The 12,500-nt window shown below is 51.1% G+C and overlaps 1 protein-coding gene across 2 annotated transcripts in view; it reads right to left on the bottom strand.

The window, feature by feature from the left end:
* The window catches only part of LOC123745987 (zwei Ig domain protein zig-8), a 341,861-nt gene that overhangs the window by 122,939 nt on the left and 206,422 nt on the right, over nucleotides 1-12,500 (bottom strand). For both annotated transcript variants that reach the window (XM_069310423.1, XM_069310457.1), the window contains exon 2: nucleotides 12,142-12,299. In XM_069310423.1, coding sequence (XP_069166524.1) covers nucleotides 12,142-12,299 — 158 coding nt within the window. The remainder of the gene's footprint in view (nucleotides 1-12,141; nucleotides 12,300-12,500) is intronic.

Below are 12,500 nucleotides of genomic sequence, written 5' to 3'. Positions count from 1 at the left end.
GTGAGGTGAATCATCTTCAAGGTTTATGCTTATGTCTTGACCGTCAATCGTATGGGAATCGACAGGAGGGCTTTGCTTCCTTTGGCTAATTCGTAATCAAAGTCACTGTGTCTGGAAGCCGGCGGTCGTGGGCAGTCGAGCACTAAGCATCATTCTAAATGAGGGGGTTCCACCCCGTGATTTGCACTGTGGTTTCCGTTCCTCGGCCAAAGATCAGAAGCACTTCACAAAGGAGCCCAATACAACATCTCAAATTAAATAAATCTTCCACTTCCACTTTATCCGAACCTGTAGAATCAGTCACGCGATGTTTATTGTTGGAGAGAACTTTAAACACTAGTGAGACAGGTCTGAAAGTTGCTTAGAGGAAAAACAAAAACGTCCAAAATCATAATGTAGTGTATCAAGTGTAGGGAGAGTCTGATCAATTTCATAAATGTGCCAGAGCTTGTGTACTTGTAGTGTTGTCACAGTACACAGTGCATGTCTCAGTAATGTGTGTACGAATTGCCGAAGCTGGGACCGCCAACCAACACTCCACTACTGACCGCCATTGTACTGATCACCAACACTGACTGCTACGCTACTTGCCAGCCGACGTGTGGTTTTTGAGAGTGCCCTACAGGTCCGGAGCCCCTGCGGTGCCGGCAGGAGAGTATAGTGGTTATCTTGAGATGTCTTGAGATGATTTCGGGGCTTTAGTGTCCCCGCGGCCCGGTCCTCGACCAGGCCTCCACCCCCAGGAAGCAGCCCGTGACAGCTGACTAACACCCAGATACCTATTTTACTGCTAGGTAACAGGGGCATAGGGTGAAAGAAATTCTGCCCATTGTCTCTCGCGGGCACCCGGGATCGAACCCGGGACCACAGGATCACAAGTCCAGCGTGCTGGCCACTCGACCGACCGGCTCCCTAAATCCCATCCCTAGTGGATGAGAGTGTGAACAAGACCGGTAACAACCTTGACTACAGCGATCTGTTTTGATTCTTAGTGGTTTAATTGGCTCTCATTCGAGGAACTCTCTAGGAGATTACACAGTTGTACATACCTATGCGAATTGTCTGTAACAGTTGGGGGATTGACACACAGGACGAACAGTTGGATGTGAATCCATAGGAGGCGTTCGTCACACCTGACTGTGTGCCGTGCGTCACACCTGACTGTGTGCCGTGCGTCACACCTGACTGTGCCGTGCGTCACACCTGACTGTGTGCCGTGCGTCACACCTGACTGTACCGTGCGTCACACCTGACTGTGTGTCGTGCGTCACACCTGACTGTGTGCCGTGCGTCACACCTGACTGTGTGCCGTGCGTCACCCCTGACTGAGTGCCGTGCGTCACATCTGACTGTGAGTCGTGCGTCACACCTGACTGAGTGCCGTGTGTCACACCTGACTGTGTGCCGTGCGTCACACCTGACTGAGTGTCGTGCGTCACACCTGTGTGCCGTGCGTCACACCTGACTGTGTGTCGTGCGTCACACCTGACTGTGTGCCGTGCGTCACACCTGACTGAGTGCCGTGCGTCACACCTGACTGAGTGCCGTGCGTCACATCTGACTGTGAGTCGTGCGTCACACCTGACTGAGTGCCGTGCGTCACACCTGACTGAGTGCCGTGCGTCACACCTGACTGAGTGCCGTGCGTCACATCTGACTGTGTGCCGTGTGTCACAGATGTGCGTCACACCTGACTGTGTGCCGTGCGTCACACCTGACTGTGTGCCGTGCGTCACACCTGACTGTGTGCCGTGCGTCACCCCTGACTGAGTGCCGTGCGTCACATCTGACTGTGAGTCGTGCGTCACACCTGACTGAGTGCCGTGCGTCACACCTGACTGTGTGCCGTGCGTCACACCTGACTGTGTGTCGTACGTCACACCTGACTGTGTGTCGTGCGTCACACCTGACTATGTGTCATGCGTCACACCTGACTGTGTGCCGTGCGTCACACCTGACTGTGTGTCGTGCGTCACACCTGACTGTGTGCCGTGCGTCACACCTGACTGAGTGCCGTGCGTCACACCTGACTGAGTGCCGTGCGTCACATCTGACTGTGAGTCGTGCGTCACACCTGACTGAGTGCCGTGCGTCACACCTGACTGAGTGCCGTGCGTTACACCTGACTGTGTGCCGTGCGTCACACCTGACTGAGTGCCGTGCGTCACACCTGACTGAGTGCCGTGCGTCACACCTGAGTGCTGTGCGTCACACCTGACTGTATGCCACGTGTCACATCTGACTGTCTGCCGTGCGTCACACCTGACTGTATGCCATGTGTCACATCTGACTGTCTGCCGTGCGTCACACCTGACTGTGTGCCGTGCGTCACACCTGACTGAGTGCCGTGCGTCACACCTGAGTGCCGTGCGTCACACCTGACTGAGTGTCATGTGTCACATCTGACAGTATGCCGTGCGTCACACCTGACTGTGTGCCGTGTGTCACACCTGACCGAGTGTCATGTGTCACATCTGACTGTGTGCCGTGCATCACACCTGACTGAGTGTCGTCTGTCACACCTGACTGTGTACCGTGTGTGTAGCGTGGGGAAGAACAATACATAATACATCTGGACAAAAAACTATATATATTTAGTATATGCAAATGTCCGAATGCTTTTGCCATGCATTATTGCACTATATAAACCCCAGCATCTGTTTAGAGGTGCATGTGTCCCGCGTGATTACTGCAGTGTTAGCAACAGCACTGAGCAGTTGGATTGGTGGTTACGGTGTTCAGCGCGGGGTGTTAGTTGGCCAGCCTTGTATCGTTCATTTGGACTATCACACATCCCACGGTTCTGATTAGATTATGTATCTGACCCCAAATTAAACTAAAGAAACTTCCTCTGTTATAAAATTTACTGAATAAACATGTTAACAGCTGATTATGTTGGCTTCTCCTATGAGAAATATTGTGACTCCCTTTGCGTATCTAGGAAATGGCGCTAGTGCTAGTCTTGCGTATACTATAAGTATTTGACCAAGACCCCATCGTTCTCACCACACTAAGACCTGCGTGGGGAATACACGCTCCAGGAGATCAACAACTTTGCAACTCTCTTTTTGAGGGAGGCCCTATCCTCTATGAGGCCCTCCTCTGTGAGGCCCTATCCTCTATGAGGCCATCCTCTGTGAGGCCCTCCTCTGTGAGGCCCTGCTCTGTGAGGCCCTCCTCTGTGAGGCCCTCCTCTATCAGGCCCTCCTCTGTGAGGCCCTCTTCTGTGAGGACCTCCTCTATGAGGCCCTTCTCTATGAGGCCCTCCTCTGTGAAGTCCTCCTCTGTGAGGCCCTCCTCTATGAGGCCCTCCTCTGTGAGGTCCTCCCCTGTGAGGCCCTCCTCTATGAGGCCCTCCTCTATGAGGCCCTCCTCTGTGAGGCCCTCCTCTGTGAGGGCCTCCTCTATGAGGCCCCTCCTCTGTCAGGCCCTCCTCTGTGAAGCCCCTCCTCTGTGAGGCCCTCCTCTGTGAGGTCCTCCTCTATTAAGCCCTCCTCTATGAGGCCCTCCTCTATGAGGCCCTCCTCTGTGAGGCCCTCCTCTGTGAGGACCTCCTCTATGAGGCCCTCCTCTATGAGGCCCTCCTCTATGAGGACCTCCTCTGCGAGGCCCTCCTCTGTGAGGGCTCTCCTCTGTGAGGCCCTCCTCTATGAGGCCCTCCCCTGTGAGGCCCTCCTCTGTGATGCCCTCCTCTGTGAAGCCCCTCCTCTGAGAGGCCCTCCTCTGTGAGGTCCTCCTCTGTGAGGCCCTCCTCTATGAGGCCCTCCTCTGTGAGGCCCCTCCTCTGTAAGGCCCCTCCTCTATGAGGTCCTCCCCTGTGAGGCCCTCCTCTGTGAGGCCCTCCTCTATGAGGCCTTCCTCTATGAGGTCCTCCTCTGTGAGGCCGTCCTCTGTGAGGCCCTCCTCTATGAGGCCCTCCCCTGTGAGGCCCTCCTCTATGAGGCCCTCCTCTGTGAGGCCCTCCTCTGTGAGGCCCTTCTCTGTGAGGGCCTCCTCTATGAGGCAGTCCTCTGTGAGGCCCCTCCTCTGTGAGGCCCTCCTCTGTGAAGCATCTCCTCTGTGAGGCCCTCCTCTGTGAGGCCCTCCTCTGTGAGGCCCTCCCCTATGAGGCCCTCCCCTGTGAGGCCCTCCTCAATGAGGCCCTCCTCTATGAGGCCTTCCTCTATGAGGCCCTCCTCTATGAGGCCCTCCTTTATGAGGCCCTCCTCTGTTAGGCCCCTCCTCTGTGAGGCTCTCCCCTGTGAAGCCCTCCTCTGTGAGGCCCTTCTCTATGAGGCCCTCCTCTGTGAGGCCCTCCTTTATGAGGCCCTCCTCTGTTAGGCCCCTCCTCTGTGAGGCTCTCCCCTGTGAAGCCCTCCTCTGTGAGGCCCTTCTCTATGAGGCCCTCCTCTGTGAAGCCCTCCTCTATGAGGCCTTCCTCTATGAGGTCCTCCTCTGTGAGGCCGTCCTCTGTGAGGCCCTCCTCTATGAGGCCCTCCCCTGTGAGGCCCTCCTCTATGAGGCCCTCCTCTGTGAGGCCCTCCTCTGTGAGGCCCTTCTCTGTGAGGGCCTCCTCTATGAGGCAGTCCTCTGTGAGGCCCCTCCTCTGTGAGGCCCTCCTCTGTGAAGCATCTCCTCTGTGAGGCCCTCCTCTGTGAGGCCCTCCTCTGTGAGGCCCTCCCCTATGAGGCCCTCCCCTGTGAGGCCCTCCTCAATGAGGCCCTCCTCTATGAGGCCTTCCTCTATGAGGCCCTCCTCTATGAGGCCCTCCTTTATGAGGCCCTCCTCTGTTAGGCCCCTCCTCTGTGAGGCTCTCCCCTGTGAAGCCCTCCTCTGTGAGGCCCTTCTCTATGAGGCCCTCCTCTGTGAGGCCCTCCTTTATGAGGCCCTCCTCTGTTAGGCCCCTCCTCTGTGAGGCTCTCCCCTGTGAAGCCCTCCTCTGTGAGGCCCTTCTCTATGAGGCCCTCCTCTGTGAAGCCCTCCTCTATGAGGCCTTCCTCTATGAGGCCCTCCTCTATGAGGCCCTCCTCTGTGAGGCCCCTCCTCTATGAGGCCCTCCTCTGTGAGGCCCTCCTCTGTGAGGCCCTCCTCTGTGAGGCCCTCCTCTGTGAGGCCCTCCTCTGTGAAGCCCCCACCTCTGTGAGGCCCTCCTCTGTGAGGCCCTCCTCTGTGAGGCCCTCCCTTGTGAGGTCCTCCTCTATGAGGCCCTCCTCTGTGAGGCCCTCCTCTGTGAGGCCCTCCCCTGTGAGGTCCTCCTCTATGAGGCCCTCCTCTATGAGGCCCTCCTCTGTGAGGCCCCTCCTCTATGAAGCCCCTCCCCTGTGAGGTCCTCCTCTATGAGGCACTCCCCTGTGAGGCCCTCCTCTGTGAAGCCCCTCCCCTGTAAGGCCCTCCTCTATGAGGCCCTCCTCTATGAGGCCCTCCTCTGTGAGGCCCTCCCCCTGTGAGGCCCTCCTCTGTGAAGCCCCTCCCCTGTGAGGCCCTCCTCTGTGAAGCCCCTCCCCTGTGAGGCCCTCCTCTGTGAAGCCCCTACCCTGTGAGGCCCTCCTCTGTGAAGCCCCTCCCCTGTGAGGCCCTCCTCTGTGAGGCCCTCCTCTGTGAGGCCCTCCTCTATGAGGCCCTCCCCTGTGAGGCCCTCCTCTGTGAAGCCCCTCCCCTGTGAGGCCCTCCTCTGTGAGGCCCTCCTCTGTGAGGCCCTCCTCTGTGAGGCCCTCCTCTATGAGGCCCTCCCCTGTGAGGCCCTCCTCTGTGAGGCCCTCCTCTGTGAGGCCCTCCTCTATGAGGCCCTCCCCTGTGAGGCCCTCCTCTGTGAAGCCCCTCCCCTGTGAGGCCCTCCTCTGTGAAGCCCCTCCCCTGTGAGGGCCCTCCTCTGTGAGGCCCTCCTCTGTGAGGCCCTCCTCTGTGAGGCCATCCTCTATGAGGCCCTCCCCTGTGAGGCCCTCCTCTATGAGGCCCTCATCTGTGAGGCCCTCCTCTGTGTGGCCTTCCTCTGTGAGGTCCTCCTCTATGAGGCCCTCTTCTATGAGGCCCTCCTCTGTGAGGCCCTCCTCTGTGAGGCCTTCCTCTATGAGACCCTCCTCTGTGAGGCCCTCCTCTATGAGGCCCTCCTCTGTGAGCCCCACCTCTATGAGGCCCTTCTCTGTGAGGCCCTCCTCTGTGAGGCCCTCCTCTATGAGGCCCTCCCCTGTGAGGCCCTCCTCTGTGAAGCTCTCCTCTATTAAGCCCTCCTCTATGAGGCCCTCCTCTATGAGGCCCTCCTCTGTGAGCCCCTCCTCTATGAGGCCCTTCTCTGTGAGGCTCTCCTCTGTGAGGCCCTCCCCTGTGAGGCCCTCCTCTGTGAGGCCCTCCTCTATGAGGCCCCTGCTCTGTGAGGCCCTCCTCTGTGAGGCCCTCCTCTATGAGGCCCTCCTCTATGAGCCCCTCCTCTATGAGGCCCTTCTCTGTGAGGCCCTCCTCTGTGAGGCCCTCCCCTGTGATGCCCTCCTCTGTGAGGCCCTCCTCTATGAGGCCCCTGCTCTGTGAGGCTCTCCTCAATGAGTCCCTCCTCTGTGATGCCCTCCTCTGTGAGGCCCTCCTCTATGAGGCCCTCTTCTGTGAGGCCCTCCTCTGTGAGGCCCTCCTCTGTGAAGCTCTCCTCTATTAAGCCCTCCTCTATTAAGCCCTCCTCTATGAGGCCCCTGCTCTGTGAGGCCCTCCTCTGTGATGCCCTCCTCTGTGAGGCCCTCGTCTGTGAAGCTCTCCTCTATTAAGCCCTCCTCTATGAGGCCCTCCCCTGTGAGGCTCTATTCTGTGATGCCCTCCCCTGTGAGGCCCTCCTCTGTGAGGCCCTCCTCTATGAGGCCCTCCTCTATGAGGCCCTCCTCTGTTAAGCCCTCCTCTATGAGGCCCTCCTCTATGAGGCCCTCTTCTATGAGACCCTCTTCTGTGAGGCCCTCCTCTGTGAGGCCCTTTACCTCGACAAGTTAACCTTAGGGCGTGTGCATCTGTCCTGGCAACATACCCTTCTAGAGACAACTTCTGCTACAGCAGTCTACCCTAGATGACCTTGCAGGAGGAGGAGGATCTTTAACAAAACTTTTAATTCCTTAATCAGAGATTGCTACGCAGTCGTCCTGCCTTGGCGCCTTCTTTGATAATTACTTACGTCAGAGATACTCGAAGATCTTAAGAGTTTTCTGACCTTCAGAAGTGTATATACGCTTTGATGTATTCTGTACCATGTGGATGGTTTGGGAATTCAGAATAATTTTTAAAGTTTGAGGCACTTTCGTTTCATATTTATGATTTGGAGCCTTATCATATGAGAGGTCTAGGTTCGTCCGTAATATTTGTGTGATCTGGGGCCTTCCGTGGCATATGTATTGCTTGAGGCCTTCTTAATGGTACGTACGGTCTAAAACGCTTTAAAAACGTGATAAGAGCAAAGAGTCACTCATAACCCTATGAATTATAAGCTGTTTGTTTAGGTTTAACATCCAATTCAATATTGTTGGAATTTCTAATGGTGCATAAAACCTCGCTTTAGCGCTCTTAAACCTAACAAATGACACGAATCATCAACAGCGTCAATATAGCACGATATATTGGGCTTTGGGGTCGGGGGCTTGTGTAGGTAAAGCTGCCTGTTGGGGCTTTACATTTATAGTTCCCCGCTGATGTGGGTTTGACGACCTGGGGAAGGATTCATCAAAGCATTTACGTACCTACTTACGAAGGTTGTACATCTTTCCTGAAATTATGGCAGATTAATCTGTATTTATTAAACACTTTACAAGCTTTGAAATTTTGCAACCCAAAGTAATTATTGTTATAAACTGCTTGGAAGGGCTTCTGAACTTGTAAACTGTTTCATAAATGCAAACTAGACTGCTTTTATTAAGAAAAGATAGACAGGTTTCGTAAGGAGACACTAAGGTGCCTTAAGGAATCCAAGCCCTGGGTCTTTATTCATAAAGCAGTTACATGCCCACTTACAAGATAAGTATCCATTATCTGGCTCATAGTAAAGAGATACTCAAGAGATATTCAAGAGATACTCAAGAGAAAGTTAAGCAGCATTTCCCTCCTAAGGTGACGGAGAAGGTAAGGGAACTATCAGGAAAAAACGTCAAGCCGTTAAGACTATATAGCTCTTCAAAGGGGGTTAGGATAAGGATTTGAGATGGAACGGGAGGAAGGAATGGTGCCCAACCACTTGGACGGTCGGGGATTGAAAGCCGACCTGCATGAAGCGAGAAAGCGTCCAGCCATTACGAGTCATCCTCAGCATAATGTAACCCGGACATAATATCGTATTTATCTTCTATACAATCCGCCTCTGCCACGATTGTTCTCTTTAACTCACTTTGGACTAATAATTAATGCTTTGTATGTCTGTCACTCGTTGTCACTGTCAATAAATATATACTGTGTCAGAGAGAAATACAAACTTCAGGGAGATATTACAGAATTTGTTAAGTAAACATATACAAGTAATGTCAATAAGAACATAATGACTCCTGGAGTAAGATATGATTTATTTATTTTTAATGCTAAATATTTCCACTCAGACGGAAGGTTTTGAGTCGGTTCAGAAATTATTCGGAAAAGAAATACTCATGAAAATTAAATGGTTAATCATTAGCCGAGCGCCAGTTTATAAATACATGAACGAACACCATATATTTTCACCATGACATTCTGACTTAGAAAGGAAATCAAGTTAAGGAAGGCTTGCTCAAGTCACTGGTCTAACCATCAGGTCTGTGCTTCAACTGCCAGGTCTGAGGTTCAACTGCCAGGTCTGAGGTTCAACTGCCAGGTCTGAGGTTCAACTGCCAGGTCTGAGGTTCAACTGCCAGGTCTGTGGTTCAACTGCCAGGTCTGAGGTTCAACTGCCAGGTCTGTGGTTCAACTGCCAGTTCTGTGGTTCAACTGCCAGGTCTGAGGTTCAACTGCCAGGTCTGTGGTTCAACTGCCAGGTCTGTAGTTCAACTGCCAGGTCTGTGGTTCATCTTAAGTATATACTGTTTAATACTTTCTCATCCTTCATATATAATCTCAAAGAAGAAGCAAGAACATTTTTCTTATAAATTAACTGTTCTAATACATTCTGAGAAGACACATATTATGTCTTTAAGATAGGTAATGAGAACCTAACGGCATCAACAGGAAGCAGGGAAGAACTATAGCAGGAAACAAAGTACATCAAGGTAAAAAGGAATGACGTCAGCAACAACCCAAAACCATTGACAGGAACTAGACGGCATCAGCAAGAGTCCAAGGCATCAACAGGACGCCAAGGGCATCAACAGGACGCCAAGGGCATCAACAGGAACCTGACGGCACCAACGGGCGGTAGACAGCGATCCGTTACCACAACAACAGCTGACGGATGGCAGAGGAAATGTGTTTTCAACCCCACTTTTCTCGCTCATTGTCAGGAAAACACCTTCCCTTTTTTTCGTCTCACTTTTCCCCCCCTCTTTATTTTCTTTATACACAGGAGGGGTTATAGGAAGAAACGACTTGGGACTCCAGTTAGCGAGCTGAGAGCCTTTCCCTTTCTCGTGGCTAGTGGTAAGCCTCAGCCTGCTAGGTTTCCAGGAGGTTTCTCCTGGAACACCAACCGGCATTCGGTTAACTCTCAATTACTACTGCTGGGTGAACAGAGCCGAGGAGTTATGGATTGGTGCCCAGTCAATCTCTCCTGGCTAGACTCGAAATATTTTTTGTCCCCTTCCTGTGCTTCTATAACGAAACGTTGGTTTGATTAATTTTCTGCTGAAAATTTTATAAATTTTTATGTCTTGGAGAGTTGGAAGCCCCCCTTGGGAATGAGTGATCACAGTGTATTGATCTTTGAATACCTGGTAGAGTTAGGAATTATCTCCCCCAAAAATGAACTGGGAAACAAAGGGCTGGCGTACCGAAAGGGAAAGTATGAGGAGATGAGAAAAATCCTAGGGGATATACCATGAGACACAGAACTCACAACTAAGTTCGAACAAGACATGATGGACTATGTCACCCAAAAGTGTCAGGAGGCAGAAAACAGGTTCATCCCGGCCCGACATAAAATAAAAAAAAAACGAGAAGCAAAAGAAGAATCCCTGGTTTAATAGGGCATGTATGTAAGCAAAGGAACAGAACAAAAGGGCGTGGAGGAACTTCCGGAATAACAGAACACCAGACAGTAGAGAGAGATACCAGAGAACCAGGAACGAGTATATTAGTGTGAGAAGAGAGGCTGAGAAAAAGTATGAATATGATATAGTTAATAAAACCTAGACTGAACCAAAGCTATTCCACAGTCACATCAGGAGGAAAACAACAGTGAAGCAACAGGTAATGAAACTTAGAACGGGTGAGGACAGGTACACAGCTAATGACAAAATGGTGTGTGAAGAACTCAACACGAGGTTCCAGGACGTCTTTACAATAGAACAATGAGAGGTCACTGCGGTAGGAGAGGTAGCAGTAAACCAGGAGGCCTTGGAATGGTTCGAAATTACAAGAGATGATGTAAAGAGGCACCTCTTGGATCTGGACATGAGAAAGGCTGTTGGCCCAGACGGAATCTCAACATGGGTATTGAAAACGTGTGCAGGAGCGCTTTGCTTGCCACTCTCCGTAGTGTATAGTAGGTCACTGGAAACGGGAGACCTACCGGAAATATGGAAGACGGCTAATGTAGTCCCGATATACTAAAAGGGCGACGGACAAGAGGCATTGAACTACCGGCCAGTGTCCTTAACTTAGTATACCATGCAAGGTGATGGAGAAGATTGTGAGAAAGACTTAGTAACACATCTGGAGAGAAGGGACTTTGTGACAACCCATCAACATGGGTTCAGAGAGGGTAAATCTTGCCTTACAGGCTTAATAGAATTCTACGATCAGTTGACAAAGATTAAGCAAAAAAGAGAAGGATGGGCAGACTGCATATTTTTGGACTGTCGGAAAGCCTTTAACACAGTACCCCATAAGAGGCTAATGCATAAGCTGGAGAAACAGGCAGGAGTAACTGGTAGGGCGCTCCAGTGGATAAGGGAGTACCTAAGCAATAGGAAGCAGAGAGTTACAGTGAAGGGGTGAGACCTCAGATTGGCGTGAAGTCACCAGTGGGGTCCCACAGGGCTCTGTACTCGTACCTATCCAGTCTCATGATATACGTAAATGATCTCCCACAGGGTAAAGACTCATTCCTCTCAATGTTTGCTGACGACGCCAAAATTATGAGAAGGATTAAGGCAGAGGAGGACAGCTTGAGGCTTCAAGAAGACTTGGATAAGCTGCAGGAATGGTTGAACAAATGGTTGTTAATGTTTAACCCAAGCAAATGCAATGTAATGAAGATAGGTTTATTGAGCAGGAGACCAGATACAAGGTATCATTTGGGAGATGAAATACGTCAAGAGTCAGAGAGAGAGAAAGACTTGGGGGTTGATATCACGCCAGACCTGTTCCCTGAAGCTGATATCAAGAGGATAACATCAGCGGCATATCCCAGGTTGGACAACATAAGAACGACCTTTAGAAACTTGTGTAAGGAATCTTTCCGAACTTTGTATGCCACATATGTAAAACCAATCCTGGAGTATGCGGCTCCAGCATGGAATCCATATCTAGTCAACCATATGACTAAACTGGAAAAGGCTCAAAGGTTTGCCAACAAACTAGAACCCGAACTGGGGGGTATGAGCTACGAGGAGAGACTACGAGAATTAAACCTCACGTTACTGGGAGACAGAAGAGTTAGAGGGGATATGATCACCACATACAAGATTCTCAGAGGAATTGATAGAGTTGATAAAGACAGACTATTTACCACAAGGAGCACACGCACTAGGGGACACAGGTGAAAATTGACTGCCCAAATGAGCCATAGATATGTTAGAAAGAATTTTTTCAGTTTCAGAGTGGTTGACAAATGGAATGCACTAGGAAGTAATGTGGTGGAGGCTGACTCCATACACAGCTTCAAGTGTAGATATGATAGAGCCCAGTAGGCTCAGGAACCTGTACATTAGTTGATTGACAGTTGAGAGGCGGGACCAAAAAGCTCAACCCCCGCAAGCACAATAAGGTATGTACAATTAGGTAAGTACTCATACACGCGCCCGCACGCACGCACGAATTAGACCATAACGAGGTAGGGATCGAGAAAATCAATAAACTGACCAGTGAGGACATAGCCAGCAGTGACGGAGTGGAGAGTCGCCAGCGTCACCATCGACACCACAGCCGCGGTAGTGACGGTGTGAAGAGTGACGAACGTCACCATCGACAGCACAGCCGACACACACCAGCTGCTTCCCCTCAGCCCACTCTTCCTCGTTCTGAAAGTGAGAATGAGTTGCGTTAATTTTTAATTTTTTGGGGAGGAGGAGCAGGATGGAATTTCACCAATAAAATGCATTAATTTAATTTGGAGAAAACATATATATATATATATATATATATATATATATATATATATATATATATATATATATATATATATATATATATATATATATATATATATATATATATATATA

This window comes from Procambarus clarkii, chromosome 1 (genome assembly GCF_040958095.1).
Source record: "Procambarus clarkii isolate CNS0578487 chromosome 1, FALCON_Pclarkii_2.0, whole genome shotgun sequence".
Classification (NCBI taxonomy): domain Eukaryota; kingdom Metazoa; phylum Arthropoda; class Malacostraca; order Decapoda; family Cambaridae; genus Procambarus; species Procambarus clarkii.
Note: the sequence above shows the minus strand (reverse complement) of the source record. Positions and strands in the feature narration are given on the sequence as shown.